We start from the raw sequence: 25,538 nt of genomic DNA, 5'->3' as shown, positions 1-25,538 counted from the left end.
TTCCTCCAGCTCTGTTTTTCGTTCTCAAGATTGCTTTGGCTATTCGGGGTCTTTTGTGTTTCCAAACAAATTTTGAAATTTTTTGTTCTAGTTCTGTGAAAAATGCCAGTGGTAGTTTGATAGGGATTGCATTGAATCTGTAGATTGCTTTGGGTAGTAGAGTCATTTTCACAATATTGATTCCTCCAATCCAGGAACATGGTATATCTCTCCATCTATTTGTATCATGTTTAATTTTTTCATCAGTGTCTTATAATTTTCTGCATACAGGTCTTTTGTCTCCTTAGGTAGGTTTATTCCTAGATATTTTATTCTTTTTGTTGCAATGGTAAATGGGAGTGTTTTCTTGATTTCATTTTCAGATTTTTCATCATTAGTGTACAGGAATGCCAGAGATTTCTGTGCATTAATTTTGTATCCTGCTACTTTACCAAATTCATTGATTAGCTCTAGTAGTTTTCTGGTAGCATCTTTAGGATTCTCTATGTATAGTATCATGTCATCTGCAAACAGTGACAGCTTTACTTCTTCTTTTCCAATTTGGATTCCTTTTATTTCCTTTTTTTCCCTGATTGCTGTGGCTAGAACTTCCAAAACTAGGTTGAATAAGAGTGGTGAGAGTGGGCAGCCTTGTTTTGTTCCTGATCTTAGTGGAAATGTTTTCAGATTTTCACCATTGAGGACAATGTTGGCTGTGGGTTTGTCATATATGGCCTTTATTATGTTGAGGAAAGTTCCCTCTATGCCTACTTTCTGCAGGGTTTTTATCATAAATGGGTGTTGAATTTTGTCAAAAGCTTTCTCTGCATCTATTGAGATGATCATATGGTTTTTCTCCTTCAACTTGTTAATATGGTGTATCACATTGATTGATTTGTGTATACTGAAGAATCCTTGCATTCCTGGAATAAACCCCACTTGATCATGGTGTATGATCCTTTTAATGTGCCGTTGGATTCTGTTTGCCAGTATTTTGTTGAGGATTTTTGCATCTATGTTCATCAGTGATATTGGCCTGTAGTTTTCTTTTTTTGTGACATCCTTGTCTGGTTTTGGTATCAAGGTGATAGTGGCCTCGTAGAATGAGTTTGGGAGTGTTCCTCCCTCTGCTATATTTTGGAAGAGTTTGAGAAGGATAGGTCTTAGCTCTTCTCTAAATGTTTGATAGAATTCGCCTGTGAAGCCATCTGGTCCTGGGCTTTTGTTTGTTGGAAGATTTTTAATCACAGTTTCAATTTCAGTGCTTGTGATTGGTCTGTTCACATTTTCTATTTCTTCCTGATTCAGTCTTGGCAGGTTGTGCATTTCTAGGAATTTGTCCATTTCTTCCAGGTTGTCCATTTTATTGGCATAGAGTTGCTTGTAGTAATCTCTCATGATCCTTTGTATTTCTACAGTGTCAGTTGTTACTTCTCCTTTTTCATTTCTAATTCTATTCATTTGAGTCTTCTCCCTTTTTTTCTTGATGAGTCTGGCTAATGGTTTATCAATTTTGTTTATCTTCTCAAAGAACCATCTTTTACTTTTATTGATTTTTGCTATGGTTTCCTTCCTTTCTTTTTCATTTATTTCTGATCTGATTTTTATGATTTCTTTCCTTCTAACTTTGGGGTTTTTTTGTTCTTCTTTCTCTAGTTGCTTTAGGTGCAAGGTCAGGTTGTTTACTCGAGATGTTTCCTGTTTCTTAAGGTGGGATTGTATTGCTATAAACTTCCGTCTTAGAACTGCTTTTGCTGCATCCCATAGGTTTTGGGTCATCCTGTCTCCATTGTCATTTGTTTCTAGGTATTTTTTGATTTCCTCTTTGATTTCTTCAGTGATCACTTCGTTATTAAGTAGTGTATTGTTTAGCCTCCATGTGTTTGTATTTTTTGTAGATCTTTTCCTGTAATTGATATCTAGTCTCATAGTGTTGTGGTTGGAAAAGATACTTGATACAATTTCAATTTCTTTAATTTACCAAGGCTTAATTTGTGACCCAAGATAGGATCCTGGAGAATGTTCCATGAGCACTTGAGAAAAATGTGTATTCTGTTGTTTTTGGATGGAATGTCATATAAATATCAATTAAATCCATCTTGGTTTTTTTTTGTTTGTTTGTTTTTTGTTTTTTTTTTTTGCAGTACACAGGCCTCTCACTGTTGTGGCCTCTCCCTTTGTGGATCACAGTCTCTGGATGCGCAGGCTCTGCGGCCATGGCTCACGGGCCCAGTCGCTCCGCGGCATGTGGGATCTTCCCAGACTGGGGCACGAACCCGTGTCCCCTGCATCGGCAGGCGGACTGTCAACCACTGTGCCACCAGGGAAGCCCCAAGTCCATCTTGTTTAATGTATCATTTAAAGCTTGTGTTTCCTTATTTATTTTCATTTTGGATGATCTGTCCATTGGTGAAAGTGGGGTGTTGAAGTCCCCTACTATGAATGTGTTACAGTCGATTTCCCCTTTTATGGTTGTTAGTATTTGCCTTAGGTATTGAGGTGCTTCTATGTTGGGTGCATAAATATTTACAATTGTTATATCTTCTTCTTGGATCGATCCCTTGATCATTATGTAGTGTCCTTCTTTGTCTCTTGTAATAGTCTTTATTTTAAAGTCTATTTTGTCTGAATATGAGAATTGTTACTCCGGCTTCCTTTTGATTTCCATTTGCATGGAATATCTTTTTCCATCCCTTTACTTTCAGTCTGTATGTGTCTCTAGGTCTGAAGTGGGTCTCTTGTAGACAGCATATATATGGGTCTTGTTTTTGTATCCATTCAGCCAATCTGTGTCTTTTGGTGGGAGCATTTAGTCCATTTACATTTAAGGTAATTATCGATATGTATGTTCCTATTCCCATTTTCTTAATTGTTTTGGGTTCGTTATTGTAGGTCTTTTACTTCTGTTGTGTTTCTTGCCTAGAGAAGTTCCTTTAGCATTTGTTGTAAAGCTGGTTTGGTGGTGCTGAACTCTCTCAGCTTTTGCTTGTCTGTAAACGTTTTAATTTCTCCATCAAATCTGAATGAGATCCTTGCTGGGTAGAGTAATCTTGGTTGCAGGTTTTTCTCCTTCATTAGTTTAAATATGTCCTGCCAGTCCCTTCTGGCTTGTAGAGTTTCTGCTGAAAGATCAGCTGTTAACCTTATGAGGATTCCCTTGTGTGTTATTTGTTGTTTTTCCCTTGCTGCTTTTAGTATGTTTTCTTTGTGTTCCATTTTTGACAGTTTGATTAATATGTGTCTTGGTGTATTTCTCCTTGGATTTATTCTGTATGGGACTCTCTGTGCCTCCTGGACTTGATTAATTATTTCCTTTCCCATGTTAGGGAAGTTTTCAACTATAATCTCTTCAAATATTTTCTCAGTCCCTTTCTTTTTCTCTTCTTCTTCTGGAACCCCTATAATTCGAATGTTGGTGCGCTTAATGTTGTCCCATAGTTCTCTCAGACTGTCCTCAGTTCTTTTCATTCTTTTTTCTTTATTCTGCTCTGCAGCAGTTATTTCCACTCTTTTATCTTCCATGTCAGTTCAGTCTATAGCTTTTTGAATCTGACCGTTTTCATTTACCATAGTGAGCTTGAAATTCATCCATGTTGTTGCATGAATCTGTAGTCTGTTACTCTTTTTTTTAAAGTTTTTATTTTATATTGGAGTATAGTTGATTTACAATGTTGTGTTAGTTTCAGGTGTACAGCAAAGTGATTCAGTTATACGTATACATGTATCAATTCTTTTTCAGATTCTTTTCCCCTAAAGGTTATTATAGAATATTGAGTAGAGCTCCCTGTGCAATACAGTATGTCCTTGTTGACTATCTATTTTATATATAGTAGTTTGAAACTGCTAATCCCAACCTCCTAATTTATCCTCCCCCCACCTTTCCTCTTTGGTAACCATAAGTTTGTTTTCTATATCCGTGAGTCTGTTTCTGTTTTGTAAATACATTCATTTATATCATTTTTTTAAGATTCCACATATAAGTGATATCATATGATATTTGTCTTTCTCTCTCCGACTTACTTCACTTAGTATGGTAATCTCTAGGTCCATCCATGTTGCTGCAAATGGCATTATTTCATTCTTTTTTTATGGCTGAGTAATATTCTCTTGTATAAATATACCACATCTTCTTTGTTCATTCATGTGTCGATGGACATTTAGGTTGCTTCCATTTCTTGGCTATTGTAAATAGTGCTGCAGTGAACATTGGGGTGCATGTATCTTTTGGAATTGTGGTTTTCTCTGGATATATGCCCAGGAGTGGGATTGCTGGATCATATGGAAACTCCAGTATTTTAAGGAACCTCCATACTGTTCTCCATAGTGGCTGTACCAATTTACATTCCCATAATCCATTACTCTTTATTGATGAATAGTATTTCATCATTTATTCACCTGTTGGAGGACATTGGGATATTTCTAGCTTTTTTCTCTCTCTCTCTTTTTTTTTTTTTTTTTTGCGGTACACGGGCCTCTCACTGTTGTGGCCTCTCCCATTGTGGAGCACAGGCTCCGGACACGCAGGCTCAGAGGCCATGGCTCATGGACCTAGCCGCTCCGCGACATGTGGGATCTTCCTGGACCGGGGCACGAACCCATGTCCCTTGCATCGGCAGGAGGACTCTCAACCACTGCGCCACCAGGGAAGCCCATGGGATGTTTCTAGCTTTTGGAGATTATAAGTAAAGCTGCAATAGGCATTCACATATTGATTTTTGTGTGCAGATAGGTTTTCATTTCTCTTGTGAAAATAATTCAGCAGTCGTTTTCCTGTTGTAAATGTGTTGAGTTCTTTCTATGTTCCAAGATTATTCTAAAAGTTTCCCACTGGATAAAACTCATTGAAGCCTCACACCAACCCCACAGTGTAGGAGCTGTTGTTATTCCGACTTTAAGAATGGGAAAACCATAACTGAGATTAAGTAACTTGCCCAAGACGACAGCAGGGAAGTGATGGAGTTGAGATCTGAGCCCAAGTAGCCTCGTTCTAGAGCCAGCACTCCCAAACACCATGCTATGTACATCCATTATCCCATTTAATCCTCCCAGCTACAAAATGATAGATGATATTATCCCCATTTTACAAATGAGAGAACCAAGGCTCACAGGTGAAGTAACTGGTTCATAATCACACATATGTGGTGGAGTTCAGATTCAAACCAAGCTCAGATTTACCTAAATTAATGCACCAAGTTAGTGCTCTTAGCTGCTCTCCTACACTTCTTCCACATATAAATTATTTCTAGTAAGTACTTCATTCTTAACTGTTCTCTAGTTGCTTTCAGGTGTGTTGATATTGTCTCTTCCATATGTGTTCTCCTTTGTGTGCCACATGTCTGTGCCTTCTAGCACTGAATGCAGCACCCAGTATGTAGTAAATACTTAGTAAATGCTCAATGAATGACAAACAGTGCAATTAATGTGTCCCTCTCCTTCCTGCTCTTAGAGTTTGGGGGGCTTTCCACCCATATCTCATGGTTTTTTGGAAACCAATCTAAGGGAAACAAAATATCTTGCTTCTCTGCAATGCAACTTGCAACACACACGCATACATGCACACACACACACACACACACACACACACGCCTCAGGCTCCCTACTCTCAATCTGGCTACTAGGCTGATAGAGGAAACCCAGTCTATTTCACTGCCCAAGAGCCCTGCACCACTAGTTAAGGAGAATGGGGCCAGTCTGGTGGGGCCAGCTTTGTGTGGATAATTCCCCTTTCCTGGATCCAGTGACTCTACTCAAGTCTATGCCTGTTGTTATCTTTCAAGCAGTGGATGAGCCAGCAGCAGGGGAGACTGGCTTCTAACTTCAGCTTTTGTGGTTCTCCTAATGGTCAGATCTAATCCCATGTTTTCCTTTTCTGTGGAGATGCAAACAGGCAAGTCCAGCTTTACCAATGAACATTTAATTCAGCACCTATTGATGTTCAACACTGTAAATGAGACATTAGGTGTGGCTTCTTCCCTCAAGGAGTCACAGTCTAGTTAGAGCTAAGACTGAGGGAATTAGAGGACACAAAGTCTACTCCTGAATATTGAAGACCCAGAAACAGAGGTCTCTGATGGATTCACTGTCTGAGTTCCCTAGGGTGGTGTAGCCTCTTCCAGGTGTACAAACCTTGGTTTGGACACTCCAAGCAGAGGCTCCCTGCCTTTCCATACTTTTCTTCTGCAACTCATTTTACATTCCACAAACATGCATTGAATACTTACTATGTGCCAGGCACCGTGCTGGCCACTGCAGGTGATCCCATATGGTGGGAGGATAGAGTGTGGGTGGGGAAGGTGGTGAGAGATGAGGCAGAGTCCAGATCATGAAAGTCATCATAAGCAGAGCCAAGAACTTTGGGCTTTGTCCTGGTGGAAATGAAGACCCACTCCCCAGCTTGCACTTGAGGCTACAATTTAGTGTTTCCCACATGCACCAAACTTCCCCAATTCCGTGTCTGGGATTATGCTGCTGCCACTACCTGGATGCCAACTCCTCCCACTGCTCCCCCTTTTTTCACTTACTTAATTCCACTGGTTTTCAGAGGCATTATCCATGTGTCACAGGATGCCATGTACCTACAGCACCTGTGATAACCCCTTTGGTGACACTCATCACCTGTAGGGAAATGAGCTGACCATGTTTCTTTTTTAAAAAAATTGAAGTAGAGTTGATTTACCATGTATTATTTCTGGTGTACAGCAGAGTGATATATATATATATATATATATATATATATATATATATATATTCAGTTATATATACATATATGTATTCTTTTTTTTTTTTTTTTTTTTTTTTTTTTTTTGTGGTATGCGGGCCTCTCACTGTTGTGGCCTCTCCCGTTGCAGAGCACAGGCTCCGGACGCGCAGGCTCAACAGCCATGGCTCACGGGCCCAGCCGCTCCGCGGCATGTGGGATCCTCCCAGACCGGGGCACGAACCTGTGTCCCCTGCATCGGCAGGCGGACTCTCAACCACTGCGCCACCAGGGAAGCCCTTTTTTTTTTTTTTTGTGGTACGTGGGACTCTCACTGTTGTGGCTTCTCCCGTTGCAGAGCACAGGTTCCGGACGTGCAGGCTCAGTGGCCATGGCTCACGGGCCCAGCCGCTCTGCGGCATGTGGGATCTTCCCAGACTGGGGCACGAACCCGTGTCCCCTGCATCGGCAGGTGGACTCTCAACCACTGCGCCACCAGGGAAGCCCTATATGTATTCTTTTTCAGATTCTTTTTCATTATAGGTTATTACAAGATATTGAATATAGTTCCCTGTGCTATACAGTACGATGTTATCTATTTTAAAAATAGTGGTTCATATCTGCTAATCCCAAGCTCCTAATTTATCCCTCCCCTCCTCTTTTCCCTTTGGTTACCATAAGTTTGTTTTCTATATCTGTGAGTCTGTTTCTGTTTTGTAAGTAAGTTCATTTGTGTCACTTTTTAGATTCCACATATAAGAGATATGATATTCGTTTGACTTCACTTAGTATGGTAATCTCTAGGTCCATCCATGTTGCTGCAAATGGCATTATTTCATTCTTTTTTTATGGCCGAATAATATTCCATTGTATATATATACCACATCTTCTTTATCCATTCATCTGTCAATGGACATTTAGGCTGTTCCATGTCTTGGCTACTGTAAATAGTGCTGCAATGAACATTGGGGTGCATTTATCGTTTTGAATTATGGTTTTCTCCAGATATATGCCCAGGAGTGGAATTGCTGGATATGGTAACTCTATTTTTAGTTTTTTAAGGAACCTCCATACTATTTTCCATAGTGGCTGCACCAATTTACATTCCCACCAACAGTGTAGGAGGGTTCCCTTTTCTCCACACCCTCTCCTTTATCATTTGTAAACTTTTTAATGATGGCCATTCTGATCAGTGTGAGGTGATACCCCATGGTAGCTTTGATTTGCTTTTCTCTAATAATTAGTGATTTTGAGCAACTTTTCATGTGACTATTGGCCATCTTTATGTCTTCTTTGGAGAAATGTCTCTTTAGGTCTTCTGCCCATTTTTTGATTTTTTTTTTTTGAGTTCTATGAGCTGATTGTATATCTTGGAAATTAAGCCCTTGTTGATCGCATCATTTGCAAATACTTTCTCCCAGTCCCTAGGTTGTCTTTTTGTTTTGTTTATGGTTTCCTTTGCTGTGCAAAAGCTTATAAGTTTGAGTAAGTCCCAATTATTTTTGCTTTTATTTCTATTGCCTTGGGAGACTGACATAAGAAAACATTGCTACAATTTATGTCAGAGAATGTTTTGCCTATGTTCTCTTCTAGTTTCATGGTGTCATGGCTTATATTTAAGTATTTAAGCCATTTTGAGTTCTTTTTGTGTGTATGGTGTGAGGGTGTGTTCTATCTTCGTTGATTTACGTGCAGCTAGCTGTCCAGCTTTCCCAACACCATTTGCTGAAGAGACTACCCTTTCTCCTTTCTCCATTGTGTATTCTTGCCTCCTTTGTCGAAGATTAATTGACCATAGGTGTGTGGGTTTATTTCTGGGCTCTCTACTCTGTTCCATTGATCCACATGTGTGTTTCTGTGCCAATACCATGCTGTTTTGATTGCTGTAGCTTTGTAGTATTGTCTGAAGTTTGGAAGGGTTATGTCTCCAGCTTTGTTCTTTTCCCTTAGGATTGTTACAGCAATTCTGGGTCTGCTGACCACGTATCTTGTCTCCAATCAGATGCTTAGCTCCATGTCTAATAAATGTCTATATACCCACCCCTCTTTCAATGTATGGGCCTGGTGCAAAACAGTTGCTTGATTTAAAAAAAAGTTACTGAACTATTGAATTAATAATGGTGGACAGACCCAGCAATACCCTAAAGCTACAGAAGCATCAGGGAGAAGAGACTGGAAATTGAAAGAGAGAGGGAAGACTAAATCAGGGACAGCTCCAGAGGACATGTGAAGCTGTTCTCACTTAATCTACAGAGGTACTGTCTGGTCTCTCAGCTCTGCCCAAGTCACTCATTGCTTCTGATCCATGTAAAACATTTGAACAGGGACAGGCACACACCATGCAACCGATAGATGTTAGTTCTTATTAGCAGAGGTCTTCAATCCTGCCACCATCTCTTTTCCCAGTTCTAGAAATAAATTAAGAGTTGTATTCTGTTTCTGGACCCTGATTCAAAAGCTTGACTGCTTAAGAAAGTGAGTCCTAGCCTGGAAAGTGAGGAGTTTGCCCTATGAGAGCATTTAATACAAATATTTGAGGAAAGTTTTGTCCTTCTGTTTTTCGCTTTGGTGGATTTCTTTCATTCTATCTTACAAGTCACTAACTCTCTCTTCAGCTGTGTCTAGTCTGTTTAACCTATCCATTGAGATTTTTATTTCAATAATATTTTTCACTTGTAGGAGTCCTATGTGGTTCTTTTTCACCATATCTACCTGCTCATGTTTCTTTCTTTTTTTTTTTTTGGCTGCCTTGGGTCTTTGTTGCTGCGCGTGGGCTTTCTCTAGTTGTGGTGAGTGGGGGCTACTCTTTGTTGTGGTGCATGGGCTCTAGGCATGCAGGCTTCAGTAGTTGCAGCACGTGGGTTCAGTAGTTGTGGCATGCAGGCCCTAGAGCATGTGGGCTTCAGTAGTTGTGTCTCGCGGGCTCTAGAGTACAGGCTCAATAGTTGGGGCACATAGGCTTAGCTGCTCAGTGACATGTGGGATCTTCCTGGACCAGGAATCGAACCCATGTCCCCTGCATTGGCAGGTGTATTCTTTTTGGTTTTTTTTTGGTACGTGGGCCTCTCACTGTTGTGGCCTCTCCCATTGTGGAGCACAGGCTCCGGATGCGCAGGCTCAGCGGCCACGGCTCACGGGCCCAGCCGCTCCACGGCACGTGGGATCCTCCCGGACCAGGGCATGAACCTGCGTCCCCTGCATCGGCAGGCGGACTCTCAACCACTGCGCCACCAGGGAAGCTCTGCAGGTGGATTCTTAACCACTGTGGCACCAGGGAAGTCCCTAACCTGCTCATGTTTCATAATCTGTTATGTGGATGCTAGTCTTTCTTTTAACTACTTGAACATTTTCAGCATTCTTACTTTTCAAATTGCTCTATTATTTCTTCTACATTAGGAATGAATTCTGTTGTTGGGCATGTGAACTCTTTGACCCCATAACACTGGAATTCCCCAGTTCTGTCTTTAAATCTGTGCTCTTGTCTATATTCTCTCATGTCCTTAGTGATCTCATCCAGTCTCATGGGTTCAAATACTATCCCCATGCCTGTGACATCCAATTTTATATCTCCAGCATAGATATCCTCTATTAACCCTAATTTATCCAACTGTCTACCCAATATCTTCACATGGTCTCTACAAAACTGAATTCCTTAATCTTCCCCACAAAACTCTTGTCTAACTTTGGTCTTCCCATCTGAGTTAATAGCAACTCCCTCCTTCTAATTGCTCAGGTCAAAAAATCCTAGAGTAATCTTGACTCCTGTTAAAACAGGTCAGATCATGTTATTCCTCTGCTTAAAACCAGTGACTTGCAGTGACATATAAAGCCCCACAACAAAAATAAACAAAACAAACACCCAAAAAGCTACACAATCTGGTTCACCTCTCTGGCTTCATCTCCTATTATTCTTCCTCTTGCTTACACCTCTTCAGCCAAAGTGGCCTCCTGTGTTTTGAAACTTTCAGTATGCTTCTGCCTTAGGGCATCTACCTTTGCTGTTCCATAATGCCATGTAAATAGAACCATATAGTACATAGCCTTTGGAGTCTGACTTCTTTCATTTACCATATGGGGGAAAAGGAAAAACTATAGAAAGAACAGATCAGAGGTGGCCAAGGGTTAAGGGTGGTGTTTGACTACAAAGGAGCAGAGTGAGGGAGTCTTTTGGGGGTAATGAAAGTTTTGTACCTTGATTGTTGTGGTGGCTGTATGACTCTGTGCATTTGTCTACATTCACAGAACTGTACACTGAAGAATGAATTTCACTGTATGTAAATTTAAAAAAAAGCAAAACAAAATCACAAACAACGGTTGCAAGTTTCAGGAAAAACTAAATGCAACATTGTGGAGAGGTGGGGAAGCAGGAAATACAATCAGACACACACAAGGATCCTCAGTGAAAAGGGGTTCACTTTATCCAGCAATGAATGAGCTGCTTCTCAAAATACATCTGATATAAAACTGTTTGAAATTAGCTGGACTCTAGCTGCATAAAAGACAGGGGAGTTGACAGGCATGTCTGATTGCTCACCTGCTTCTAAGAAATTACAGTCTCTGCTAGAACCAAATGCTCCAGGTTTAGTGACCCAGTATTTGAGATGACTGGTGTCTGATAATGTTCTAGGAAACCCTGTGTTCAGTGGAGTCCTGTCCCAAAGGGAATGCTCAGTTTCACACTGGTACAACTCTCACCAAAGCTCCACAAAGCTTACTTTGACGAACTTTAGGATCAGTGCTCACCGGAGGGCTGACTTTGTGGCTTAGATTATTCTTCCTTTCCCAGGAAGGTCAATTATCAACTCTGAACATCTGCTGACTGTGCATCTTTCCTGGTCAAATGTATCGTGTTAATGAAGTTCATCCACCATAAAACCTAGTGATGGATTGTTTCTCCCCACACCTTGCTGTGGTGGAAAGAAAGAAAGATAAAGACAACCTAGGACTTGAGAAGATGCAGAGTTATAGTTAGGCTTCAGAGCTGTCCAAATGAGCCTGGTTCTATAAAGAAGAACCACACCACAGACCTATTCTCATAAACAACTTTTATTTTTGTCCTCAGTATGTGCCCTTGAAGACTCCCAAATGCCTGGAGTTTCTGACTCTCCTTGGACCAGAGGCGTAAGCATTGTACGGAACACTCAACCTTGGCTCATCACTCTCCTGAGGGGCTAAGTCTGAAGGCCTCAGAGAGAGGGAGCTGACACTCATGCCTTATTCCAAGATGGGTAACACAGTGAACAAAGAATTAGTAAAACATAGACTCAGTCTGTAGAGGGCTTCAAATATACATATTCTATATATATAAACCTGTTATATAGGGTTTCGACTTATTGGTTTCCTTGTGATTTGTAATTAAAGTACAAATGATATCGATGTTGTACCCTGCTGATTTCCCCTTCTCAGCCCCCCTCCCTCCCCAACATAAATAACATCACAAAGGTCAGGTGATCCTAAGAGTTTTTGTTGTAAATATTTTGTTTTTAAAATCATTTCCCCTTCCTCCCCCGCAAACTACCTGTGAGAGTTTGGATCGGAGCAGCATGGAACGGACAAGGCTGGGGGCAGCATGGAGATCTAGTGGGGAGAGCGTGGAACATTGCTTCTCACTGACTGGCACCAGATGGGCTTCTGCATTTCCACTGACAACAGAGGCTACGACAGGAAGCAGAGAATGTGCGATGCGGTTTTGCCCTCCTCCGAATTGGAGGAGGCTGGCTGGACCACTGAGAAAAGCCCTAAAGGCATCGAGGTTTTGGAGACAGAGCACAGCTCCAGAAATGTCTTGGCTCAGTATTTACACAATATCTTTAGGCTTCATTTTCCTTTTAAGAAATTTATGTTTCTGAGGTTGGCTGGGGGAAAGAAGGAACTTAAAAACCAAAACAAACCAATTCCCACATATGTAAAAGTCCTGTTAAATGTCTTACTCAGTTATTGTCATACACATCCTTAAAAGTAGATACTGACAATGATTGGTTTCTTATTCCTTTTTCGAAGAGCGTGAGAAAAGAGAGACAGGAGAGAAGGGAGGAGTGAGCTAAGGAGAGCGCCGGCCCTTCTTCAGAATTAAGTGACACTGGATGGTCTGGATTCGGTTCTTGGCTGGGACAAACTCGGGCTGCAGCTTCAGTGTAGACTCGTACCACACCAGTGCTTTTTCAAACTCTTCCTGTGAGGGGCAGAGGGACAGAAGTGAGAGGGGTGCTACCACCAGACTAAATATACACGGTGACTTCTTTTTCCGTGAAAAGCACATCTGTGGTAGTGACAACCCTGCAGTATTTTCTCAGTGGATCTAAATCTCTGAGGAAAACTCTGAGGTCTGGAGGAAACAACTACTTCCATCCCCAAGGTATGAGATAAGAAAGAAAATTATGGCAGAGCCCAAGAACCAGAGGGAAAGGGGAGATCAAGTTTATAGAGGTTTGGCCCAACAATAGGACTAATTGTGGTAGCAACAGTAAGAACCAATATTACTGAGTACCTGCTGCGTGCCAGGCACAGTGCTAGGTGCTTTATGGAATCCCTTCCTTTAATCCTCACAGAAACCTCTGGAACTATGTCTGGCAAAAGCTTATTTTGCATCTGCCTGAATTTTCTACTGTTAACTGGAAAGATGGAAGTCATGTCAGGTATCTCAATTAGACTTGTAAATTCTGAAACAGTTTCTTATTCTCCCTAACACTTGAAAATATGAACACGGTTTGGAAATGATCACTGCCATAGTGAAGGCGTTAATCTTTTACTTAGACTAATACTCGCAAAGAAGAGCCCAAATCTACCGCTTAAATGGCTCCTTCTGGCCAAATGAGAGGCAGAATTTCTCATTCACAGCAGCAAATTTTGCATTTACTGGGGATGAAAATAGATACTTCAATTTTAAGAAGCAGAGAGGGAAATCTGCACATTCAGCAAGACCTACCTGGCCAAAATTATATTTCCTGCCTTTGAAGTCACGGGTAACACATAAAACTTAGAGCCTGAAGCTGCTCATTCTATTAACCTTTACTGAGAGTACTGTGGGAAGAGCCCCATGTGGGACCCCAAGCTTTGGATGAAAGTGGATGGCACAATTCTTGTTAAATTCGGCTATGACAGCTTCTGGGGGGCCCCTGGGACTTTAAGTTCTGAAATTGGTCCTTGTTCTGAACAAGATGGCCTTGCCATTTTATCTGTAAATGGTATCCCATGAAACTAGTGGCATTCCATCATTCATCAAAGCTTTGGTGAGCACCTCCTATGTGCCAAACCCTGTGAAGTGCTAGGAACAGGGAGATGAAGAGGAGTCTCTTTCCTAAGGAGCTCCTGGTCTAGGGGGAGAGACTAATAATTGAAACAAAAATTATAAAACAAGGTGAAAGTACAACAAGAGAAATCTGCACAGGGCATCATGAGTGCAACCGTAGTGACCTAGCCCAACCTTGCAGTAAGAAAGCACGAGAGTGTGTCCGTCCACGTGGAGGGTTAGGTAAGGTTTTCTGGAACAGGTGACATCTCTAGAAAACTGCAGGGAAATCTGACTCTATTACTGTTAAAAACTCAAGGTGAGGAACTACATAGTTGCAAATACGTGGATGAATTTCCTGTATTATTTAAAAAACTCACAAACCCTTACCTATAAAATATACCTTTGGTGGAGAGCTAACAATTTTAGACGCAAAACTTACAGGAAACTGGAGGACACTGACACAGTCAAAGAGGGTTTGAAATCAAAGAAGATGTGCCCGAGAGAAGGCGGCAGAGCTGGTGTGCTCCGCTCACAGGCCAACCTCACCATCGCCACGTAGACGTTGCCCAGCGTGAAGTGGTTAACAGCAAAGTGTGGCGCGATCTCCACTGCCATGGTGGCCACAATGACGGCGTCGTTCCAGAGCTTGGCGTTGTGCAGGATGTTGGCTAGGCTAATGAGGGGCACGTCCTGGGGGAGGAAGGAGAAGGCGAGAAAGGAAGAGCTTTCATTCTCGGCTCTGGTGATCGTTAAGTAATGTGGTCAGCGTTTCCTGGTGAATGGCAGAGTCATGCAACTCAGCGCGGGAGGCTGCCGTTGGCTACGGGTCTGTGATAGGGAAGGAGCGCGCACCAGCCTATCCATGCAGTACTTCTTTCATTGAGTGAGACTTGCCTCAAAAAACAAACAAACATGTCAGCTGCGTAAAAACCTGCTGAGTGCGGTTGTTGGCTTCCATCCTGGTGCAAGCTCCTGGTCGCGCTGCAGCTTGGTAAGGGAAGTTGGTGGCCCGACGCTCTGCACAGCCCACACTCTGGGGCATGCTGTCACAGAGCCAAGGGGTTTTCTGCAAGGACCGCCATGCTGCCTGAGGCAGGGGCTAGCAAGCTGTGGCCCACAGGCCAGTCCAGCCTGCTGCCTGCTCTTGTAACTTTTTATTGGACCACACCATTCCCATTCCCTTAGATATTTGTGGCTGTTTTCACGCTATCATGGCAGAACTGAGTGGCTGCTCAGAGCCTGTCTGGCCTCAGACCCTAAATTTGTACCACCTGGCCCTTTACAGAAAAAGTTCCCTGATCCCTGATACAGAGTCTTCGCCCTTCCCTATCGCCTAGCAGTACAGAGCACAGAATGATGGGTTGATCAAGTAGCAGTATTATTATCACAAATATTTATTAATATCACAAATATTTATTCCCTTTAAATGTGTTACCTGAGCAACTGCTATCTATATTGCATTGTTCTACACCACTGGGTTCTTCTATAGGAGATACAGAAGAAACAGAAAAAATGACCCATCTTTGTCCTTGCTGGACACCCACAGAGTGCATGTCATTAATAAGGTCACAGAGGTTTAAGAATTTGCCTAAGAACACTCTATGACATAAATCACAGCAAGATCCTTTTGGACCCACCTCCTAGAGAAATGGAAATAAACACAAAGATAAACAAATGGGACCTAATGAAACTGAAAAGCTTTTGCACAGCAAAGGAAACCATAAACAAGACCAAAAGGGAACCCTCAGAATGGGAGAAAATATTTGCAAATGAAGCAACTGACAAAGGATTAATCTCCAAAATATACAAGCAGCTCATGCAGCTCAATAGCAAAAAAACAAACAACCCAATCCAAAAATGGGCAGAAGACTTAAATAGGCATTTCTCCAAAGAAGATATACAGACTGCCAACAAACACATGAAAGATGCTCAACATCAGTAATCATTAGAGAAATGCAAATCAAAACTACAATGAGATATCATCTCACACCAGTCAGAATGGTCATCATCAAGAAATCTAGAAACAATAAATGCTGGAGAGGGTGTGGAGAAAAGGGAACACTCTTGCACTGCTGGTGGGAATGTGAATTGGTACAGCCACTATGGAGAACAGTATGGAGGTTCCTTAAAAAACTAAAAATAGAACTACCATATGACCCAGCAATCCCACTACTAGGCATATACCCTGAGAAAACCATAATTCAAAGAGACATGTACCAAAATGTTCATTGCAGCTCTATTCACAATAGCCCAGAGATGGAAACAACCTAAGTGTCCATCACCAGATGAATGGATAAAGAAGATGTGGCACATATATACAATGGAATATTACTCAGCCATAAAAAGAAACGAAACTGAGCTATTTGTAATGAGGTGGATAGGCCTAGAGTCTGTCATACAGAGTGAAGTAAGTCAGAAAGAGAAAGACAAATACCGTATGCTAACACATATATATGGAATTTAAGAAAAAAAATGTCATGAAGAACCTAGGGGTAAAACAGGAATAAAGACACAGACCTACTGAGAATGGACTTGAGGATATGGGGAGGGGGAAGGGTAAGCTGTGACAAAGCGAAAGAGAGGCATGGACATATATACCCTACCAAACGTAAGGTAGATAGATAGTGGGAAGCAGCCGCAGAGCACAGGGAGATCAGCTCGGTGCTTTGTGACCACCTGGAGGGGTGGGATAGGGAGGGAGACGCAAGAGGGAAGGGATGTGGGAACAGATGTATATGTATGACTGATTCACTTTGTTATAAAGCAGAAACTAATAAAAAAATATAAAAAAATAGATTGTTACCAATACAAAAATAATAAAAAAAAAAAGAATTTGCCTAAGATCACAAACCTAGTGAGAGGCAGAGCTGCATTTAGAACTCGGCAATGCCTGCGCCTGATACAACGTTCTACAGTGATGTTGAAGCCCTTCCCTGATGTTCCATCTTGCTGAGGGAGGGAAGGCACAATAGTGGGTGTAATTCACAGGCTTGTGGTGGCACAAGTGGGGCCATAAGTTTTTCCGCTCTATCTTAGCCTTCTGCCATTTTCCTATAGGCTGAGCATAAGGAAGGTTGTTGAAACCTCAGAATAAACCACTGGGCAAAGGAAAGGACTGAGGGATGGAAATTCACACCTCTGAGTTCCACTCACCTTCATTTGGTGTGGAGCATAGTGCAGGGCTTGGCGCAGGCAGTCAATCGCCTTCTTTCCTTGGCCTTTCACTCTCCAATAGAGGGCTGCCATGCTGGAAAGGACCCAGGATGTCTGGTTCTACAAAGGAATGGTCAGCTAAGGCTGATGTTTCTTAAATAACACACTAATTTACCACCAAGATTAAGAACAGTAGCAGAAGTAACACGAGTTAATGACCATTTAACTGAGTACTTACCTGGTCCTGGCGGTCTGCTATACACTCATGTTCATCCTCTTATTAATCCTAATAACAACCCTATAAGCTTGATTCTACTATTACAGTCTTTTTATAGATAAGAAAACTATGATCCAGAGAGGTTAAATATCTTGTCCAAATCCACTCAATTACTAAGTAGCAGAACTATATTTCATGCCCATGTTCTTTTATATTTAAATTTACTTAGCTTTTTGAACAGGTAATTCATTCACGTTTCAAAAACCAGAAAGTATATAAAGTTATACAATGAAAAACCACCCTGCCATCCTTGTCACTATTATATACAAGTAAACACTATTTTTAGTTTCTTATGTAACCTTCTAGGATTTCTTTATGCTTTATATAAGCAAATATGAATAGACTTATCTCTCACTCCTGCTTTATAAGCCTATTACTTATATAAGAGATAACATTCATCTGCACTTTGCTTTTTTTTTTTTTTCTTTTTGCGGTATGCGGGCCTCTCACTGTTGTGGCCTCTCCCGTTGCGGAGCACAGGCTCCGGACGCGCAGGCCCAGTGGCCATGGCTCACGGGCCCAGCCGCTCCGCGGCATATGGGATCCTCCCAGACCGGGGCACGAACCCGTATCCCCTGCATCGGCAGGCGGACTCCCAACCACTGCGCCACCAGGGAGGCCCTGCACTTTGCTTTTTTCACTAAACAGTACACCTTAGAGATCTTTCTACATCAGTGTGTAGAAAGCCTCCTCATTCCTTTGTTATCAGCTGCATAGTATTTCATTGTTTGGAAGTACCATTAGTTATTTAACTAGGTCCTTATTAATGAATATTCCTCTCTCCCCCAATTCTTCACTATTAAAAACAATGCTGCAAACATGACTTTGTATAGGTGTAATTTTGCGTCTGTGCAGCACATCTGTAGGATACATTTCCAGTGTGGACATGCTATATCAAGGGGATACACATGTTAGTGTGATAGAAATCACCACACTGCCTTCCATAGGACTGTAGCAATTTAATATCCCACCAGAAATATACACATGTCCCTGTTTCTTTACTGCCTCACCAAGGAGTCTGTTATTAAACTCTGGGATCTTTGATAGGTGAAAATGCGGTTTAAGTCTACATTTCCCTTCTTATGAATGGAGCTGACCATCCTTTCATGTTTGACAGCCTTTTGTATTTTTCTGTGAACGACCTGTTCTTATATTGTTAATTTTTCTGTGAGGTCTTTAGCTTATCTATATGAGAAAGCTCTTTAGGTATAAGGGAGATTAGTCCCTTGCCTGTATGTGAATTACAGATACATTCCCCCAGGCTTCTCAAGTCTGCCTTTGGACTTACGGTGCTTTGTGTGATATAAAGGTTTTAATTTCTACATAGTTCAGTTCATTAATCTATTTCTGATGGCTTCTGGATTTTCAGTTAGGAAGGTCTTGTTTACTCCAAGGTTATCAAGAATTTTTACCATGTTTTTTCCTCAGAACATTTGTGATTTCATTTTTCACATTTTAACCTTTGATCCACTTAAAATTTAACTTGCTATAAAGTAAAAGATATGGCTCCAATTTAATTTTTTTTCCAGATGGCTACTAAGTTGTCTCAATAATAGTTAATGAGTAATTCCTCTCTCCCCCACTGTGATGCTACCTTTATCATATACAAAACTTTAGTACTTAATTTAGGTCTAATATTGGGTTAATTTAGGTTTAATTTTGCATTTTCCTGTCTATTTCATTCTGATGGGCGGTCTCTAACTCCCAGCCATTACAGATGAGGCAATCAGAAAACTTACCCTGCTTTCTATCTTCTTTCTGTCTTCCAATCTATTTTTTTGGTAATTTTATCATTTTTCATTGTCAGGGCACATAGCATTTATATTCTGTTCTATCACCCAATTTCCTGCCTTTGTTTTTGTATTGGTTCTACAGTTAAATATAGTCCTTGATCACTGACATTACTTTTGTGTGGCTTCCCTAGTCATCTCCTGGTTGGCTGAAGTTTATCTTCTAGTAGTTTTCTTAAGAAGGGCTGATGGGAAAATTATTCTCTGAGATTGCTGTTATGGGCTGAAGTGTGTCCCCCCAAATTCATATGATGAAGTCTCAAATCTCTAGTTCCTCAGAATGTAACTATTTAGAAATAAAGTATTTAAAGAACTGATTAAGTTAAAATGAGGCCATTATTGTGGGGCCCTAATCTAATCTAACTGGATTTATGTGAAGGATTTATAGAAGAGGAAGAGATACATCAGGGTTGTGTGTGCAGAGGGATGATGGCGAGAGGTGCCAACAGGGTGGCCAACTGCAAACCAAGGAGTGAGGCCTCAGAGGAAAACAACCCTGCCGGCACCTGGATCCCCGACTTGTAGCCTCCAGAACTGTGAGAAAATAAATTTCTGTTGTTTAAGCCACGCCGTCTATAGTATTTTGTTATGGCACCCCTAGCAAACAAATACAATCATGTACGTTCAAAACTTTCTGTCTATAGCCTTTATGCCTGAAGCACAGCTGGCTGGATATAAAACCATGGCTCATTCTTTCTTTCCTTGAATAATCTGCTGGTATTGCTCCATTGCCTCTTGGTTTGAATGGGTGCTGCACAGAAATCTGAAGCTAGCCTGATGTGTTCCTCCTTCTTTATGACTTGATTCTTCTGACTGGCTTCCCAAAAGGATCCTTTTTTTTTTTAAGAAAATAAAATTACCTTTCTTTAATGCCAATATCTGACACATACTGAAGAACATATTTATATATATACACATACAACAAATATGTAATTATATAAAATATACATGTATGCAGTAAAGCATAAAATAATGAATATTCCAGAAACCGCTACCCTACTAAAGAATGAACCTGCTTCTCCTGTATGTTCTTACACTGTGCCATCCTCTTGTCTTTTCTCCAGAGGCACACGCTATCCCAAGTGTTGTCTTTATTATTCCATTGCTCTTTTTAAACACCGTTCTATCACTTACACACACATATTTGCTCCAACAATACAATACTCAGTTTACTTCTTCCTGTGCATTATAAACATGGTGTAAGCAGTCTTCTGGGACTTGGTGTTTTTATTTGGCCCTCTAAGATTCATCCGTGTTGCTGTATGTAGTTTCAGTTCATTCAATTTCCTTGCTGTACAATTAAATGTTCATTAAGTGAATATACTATAATGTATTTATACATTTTCTGTAAATGGGAGGGTTTGAGTTATTTCCTGTTCTTAAGTTAGCTTCCCGTTGCCAATAGATGTACAAAGAGGTTCTCTAGTCTAGATACCTAGGAGTGGAACTGCTGGGTCAGAGGATGCGCAAATGTCCAACATAACAAGAGAAAGCCAAGTTGCTTCCTAAAGGTGCTATGACAAGTTTCAGTGCTATCAGCAATGTTTAAAAGTGCCTCTTGCTCTATATCCTTTCTAACTCTTGGTATTATCAGTGGGGATAAAACAGTATCTTACTGTAGCCTTTATTTGCATTTCCTGATTATTAGTGAGATTAAGAATTGTTTCTTGTGTTTATTGGTCATACATAGCTTTTTTCTGTGAAATGTCTGTTAATATCTTTTATACATTTTTCTATTTTATTATTTATCTTTCTCATCACTTTATTTACATGCTCTGCATATTAATCCTTGTAGGTTACATGTGTTAAATGAATTTTCTCTCACTCTGGCTTCTTTAATTTAAAAAATGTCTTTAATTTAAAAATTTTAACCTTCAATGTAGTTGAACTTAATAACATTCTCTTCTGTAGCTTATGCTTGTATATCTTCTTTATGAAATCTTTTTGTACTTCAAGGCCAGAGAGATCATCTCCCACAGTTTATTTTAATTTTTAAAGTTCTGTTTTTGATACTTGAGTCCTTAATTCACATGGAGTTCATTTTTTGTGTATGATGTGAGGTGAGGATTGAAATTAACTAATTGCCCCAGCAAGCTTTCTGAATAGTCCCCCGTCTCCCCATTGATCTTCCACAGCTCTGTGTACACTAGAGACTTTCTGGGCTTCCTATTTAGTCCCCCTCATTATTTTTGCTTATTCCTTGAGCAAATGGCATAATGTCTTGTTTTGTAATTTTTTCATAAAAGTAAGGCAGTTCTCACAACCTATTCTTCTTTTCAAGAGTGTTATGTCTGTTCTTTACCCTTCCATATTAATGTAAAGATCTGCTTTTTAAGTGCCATAAAAAAACCCTGTTGTTATTTTGATTACAATAGGATTGACTCTATAAATCAAATTGGGGAAAACTGACATGTTTATGGTGTGTGTCTTCTTATCCATGAACACTACATATCTTTCTGTTTATTTAGGTCTTTTAAAATGTCTTTCAATAAAGTTTTATCACTTTCTGCACCTAAGTCTCATGACTTTTTTGTTAGATTTAGTACTGGGAACTTTATATTTTTGTAACAAAGTAAATACATGTTAAAAATTATGTTTTCTAATATTTATTGCTGCTGTATAGAAATGCAACTTATTTTTATTTATTGACTTTACAGGCAGCCACCTCAATAAAAACATTGTTATTTCTAAATATTTGTCTGTAGATTCTTCTAGATTTGCTATGTAGATAATAACATCATTTCTGAATAACATTTATTTTCTTCCTAATACTTATGCCATTACTTTCTTTTTCTTGATTTACTATACTCGTTAGGACTTTTAGTACAATGCTGAAAAGAAGTGGGAGTGGTGGGCATTCTTTTTCCGGATTTCAAAGAATTATTTTAAATATTTCCCCCATTAACAATTATCTTTGATGAAGATGTTTTGTTGATTCTTCTCATCAGATTAAGGAAATCCTTGTCTATTTTTAATTTGCATTAGCTTTATATCATGAATGTACTGAATTTTATCAGATGCAATCTACTAAAATGATTTCATAATTTTTCTCCTTTAATTTGGTTTATGAAATTTAAGATTTTCCTAAAGTTAGACTGTTTAGATTTGTATTTCTGGGTAAACCCAATTGGTCAAGGTGCATCCTTTATATATATATATATATATATATATATATATATATATATATATATATATATATATATATATATATATATATATATATATAACTAAAATAAGATATAAAAAAATTCAAAATTACAGCTGTAGATTTCAACATACCTCTCAATAATTGATAGAAGTAGACCAAAAAAAATCAGTAAATATAAAGAATATATAGAGAGTATTATCAACCTGCTTGACTTAAATGACATTTCTAGAACAGTCTTAACAACAGCAGAAGATGCATTCTTTTCTGGTGCTTACCGAACATTTATCAAGACAGATCATATTCTGGGGCATAAAACAAGTCTGAATAAGTTTAAAATAATTCAAATCATACAAAGTATACTGATTTACCACTGTGTAATTAAATTAGAAATCAATTAAAGCAAGACATCTGGAAAATACCCAATAGTTTGAAACCACATAACACACTTCTAAATAATTTATGGGTCAAAGAGGAGATTAGAAGGAAAATTATAAATCATTTTAAACTGAATGAAAATGAAAATATGACAAATAAAACATGTGATATGCAGCTGACACAGAATTTACAGGGAACTTTTAGCACTAAACCCCTACATTAGAAAAGCAAGGGATCAAATTAGTAACCTAAACTTCCATACGGAGAAACTAAAAAAAAACCAAACAAAAAACTTGTCCAATTAAATGCTAAGGAAGCAGAATACAGGAGGTAACAAAGATAAGAGCAGACACCAATGAAAGAGAAAACAGAAAAACAATAGAGAAAAATCAGTGGATCCAAAAACTCATTCTTTGGGAAGCTCAATAAAAACTGATAAACTTTTATTAGTCAATGTGACCGGGGGAAAAAAGAGAAAAGATACAAAGTCACAAGATAAGAATTGAGAAGGTACATTACTACAAATTCTACAGATATTAATGGAATGATAAGGGACTATTATGAACAACTTTATGCCAATAAATTAAATGACTTAGATAAACTAGACAAATTAAAGACACAACTAACAAAGCTCACTCAAGAAGAAAGACAATTTGAATACTCTCATTAAAGAAATTGAGTTTATAGTTAAAAATCTCTCACAAAGAAAAGTCCCCATTCAGATGGTTTAAAAGGTGAATTTTCTATCAACATTTAAGGAAGATATAATACCAATCCTCTACAATCTTTTCCAGAAAAATAAGGGTAGGGAACACTTCCCAACTCATTACACACAGTCATTATTATCATGATACCAAAACTAGACAAAATATTACAAGAAAATCACAGACTAATATACTTATGAATATACATTCAGACAGAATGAATGGCTTATCAATGGTAGAGAAAGGTGTGTGTGTTGGTTTGCCAATTTCTCTCATTAAATCATTTTCTGCTTTATATATATATATATATATATATTTTTTTTTTTGTGGTACGCGGGCCTCTCACTGTTGTGGCCTCTCCTGTTGTGGAGCACAGGCTCCGGACGCGCAGGTGCAGAGGCCATGGCTCACGGGCCCAGCCGCTCCACTGCATGTGGGATCTTCCTGGACCAGGGCACGAACCCGTGTCCCCTGCATCGGCAGGCGGACTCTCAACCACTGCGCCACCAGGGAAGCCCTGCTTTATATATTTTGAGGTTATTTTTATTGCATATGTATAACGTTAGAAGCAGTATATATTGTTTTTCTGGTGATTATCATTACGTGGTCATTCTCTCTGACCCTAATAATTTTTTCTGCTTTGAAATATATATTTCCAGGTAATTAATATAGCTATAGCTACTTCCTTTTGATAGTATATTCCTTTTTGATTAGTATTTTCCCTTTAACATTTCTATTATGCTTTAGGTATGACTCTTAAAAACATGTAGCTCCTTTAAAAACATTTCCAATTTGACATTATTGTGACTGTTATATTAAAGATTTTTTTAAAGACTGTTTATCATATTTCTTGGTTTATTTTTATCTTGATTCTTGAATACATTTTTTCCTCTTTTTTTGGGGGGGCATTTCTTGGATTGATTTTTTTTTTTTTGGTCCTCCTGTTCTTCATTATTTTACCTTCAGAGCTTTGGGAGTTGCACATTTTTTTTTAAAGGTTACCCTTAAATTTCTACTTAATATTTAACAAAGTCCAAGTAATATATTAACTCACCCCTCCTGAACACTAAAAGGGCATTTGAATACCTTAACTCTGATCATCCCACTCTCAAATGTACATTTCTCCAGTATTTCAGTTTAGCCACTTCCGAGACTGAACCAGACAGAAACAGAAAACATAAACAGACCAATCACAAGCACTGAAATTAAGACTGTGATTAAAACTCTTCCAACAGACAAAAGCCTAAGACCAGAGGTCTTCACAGGCAAATTCTATCAAACACTTAGAGAAGAGCTGACAACTATCGTTCTCAAACTCTTCCAAAATATAGCAGAGGGAGGAACACTTCCAAACTCATTCTACGAGGCCACCATCACCCTGATACCAGAAGCAGACAAAGATGTCACAAAGAAAGAAAACTACACGCCAATATCACTGATGAACATAGATGAAAAAATCCTCAACAAAACACTAGGAAACAGAATCCAGCAGCACATTAAAAGGATCATACACCATGGTCAAGTGGTGTTTACCCCAGGAATGCAAGGATTCTTCAATGTATGCAAATCAATCAATGTGATATACCATATTAAGAAACTGAAGAATAAAAATCATATGATCATATCAATAGATGCAGAAAAAGCTTTTGACAAAATTCAACACCCATTTATGATAAAAACTCTCCAGAAAGTAGGCAGAGAGGGAACTTACCTCAACATAATAAAGGCCATATATGACAAAGCCACAGCCAACATCGTTCTCAATGGTGAAAAACGGAAAGCATTTCCTCTAAGATCAGGAATAAGACAAGGTTGTCCACTCTCACCACTATTATTCAACTCAGTTTTGGAAGTTTTAGCCACAGCAATCAGAGAAGAAAAGGAAATAAAAGGAATCCAAATTGGAAAAGAAGTAAAAGTGTCACTGTTTGCAGATGACATGATACTACACATAGAGAATCCTAAAGATACTACCAGAAAACTACTAGAGCTAATCAATGAATTTGGTAAAGTAGCAGGATACAAAATTAATGCACAGAAATCTCTGGCATTCCTATACACTAATGATGAAAAATCTGAAAGACAAGGAAACACTCCCATTTTACCATTGCAACCAAAAGAATAAAATACCTAGGAATAAACCTACCTAAGGAGACAAAAGACCTGTATGCAGAAACTATAGGA

General features: G+C 39.4%; 1 protein-coding gene across 3 annotated transcripts in view; it reads right to left on the bottom strand.

Moving 5' to 3' along the window:
- Positions 1-11,074: 11,074 nt before the first annotated feature.
- The window catches only part of TTC17 (tetratricopeptide repeat domain 17), a 160,761-nt gene continuing 146,297 nt past the window's right edge, over positions 11,075-25,538 (bottom strand). The window contains exons 23-25 of one of the 3 annotated variants that reach the window (XM_081239257.1): positions 17,061-17,180; positions 14,454-14,597; positions 11,075-12,848 (exon numbers count right to left, since the gene is read on the bottom strand). In XM_081239257.1, the coding sequence (XP_081095383.1) occupies positions 12,717-12,848; positions 14,454-14,597; positions 17,061-17,180 (396 nt within the window). In that variant the 3' untranslated portion in view covers positions 11,075-12,716. The remainder of the gene's footprint in view (positions 12,849-14,453; positions 14,598-17,060; positions 17,181-25,538) is intronic. The other 2 variants (XM_081239256.1, XM_081239255.1) reach the window with 2 other exon arrangements.

The sequence above is a fragment of the Mesoplodon bidens genome, assembly GCF_964165515.1.
Source record: "Mesoplodon bidens genome assembly, chromosome: 7".
NCBI classification, from domain to species: Eukaryota; Metazoa; Chordata; class Mammalia; order Artiodactyla; family Ziphiidae; genus Mesoplodon; species Mesoplodon bidens.
Note: the sequence above shows the minus strand (reverse complement) of the source record. Positions and strands in the feature narration are given on the sequence as shown.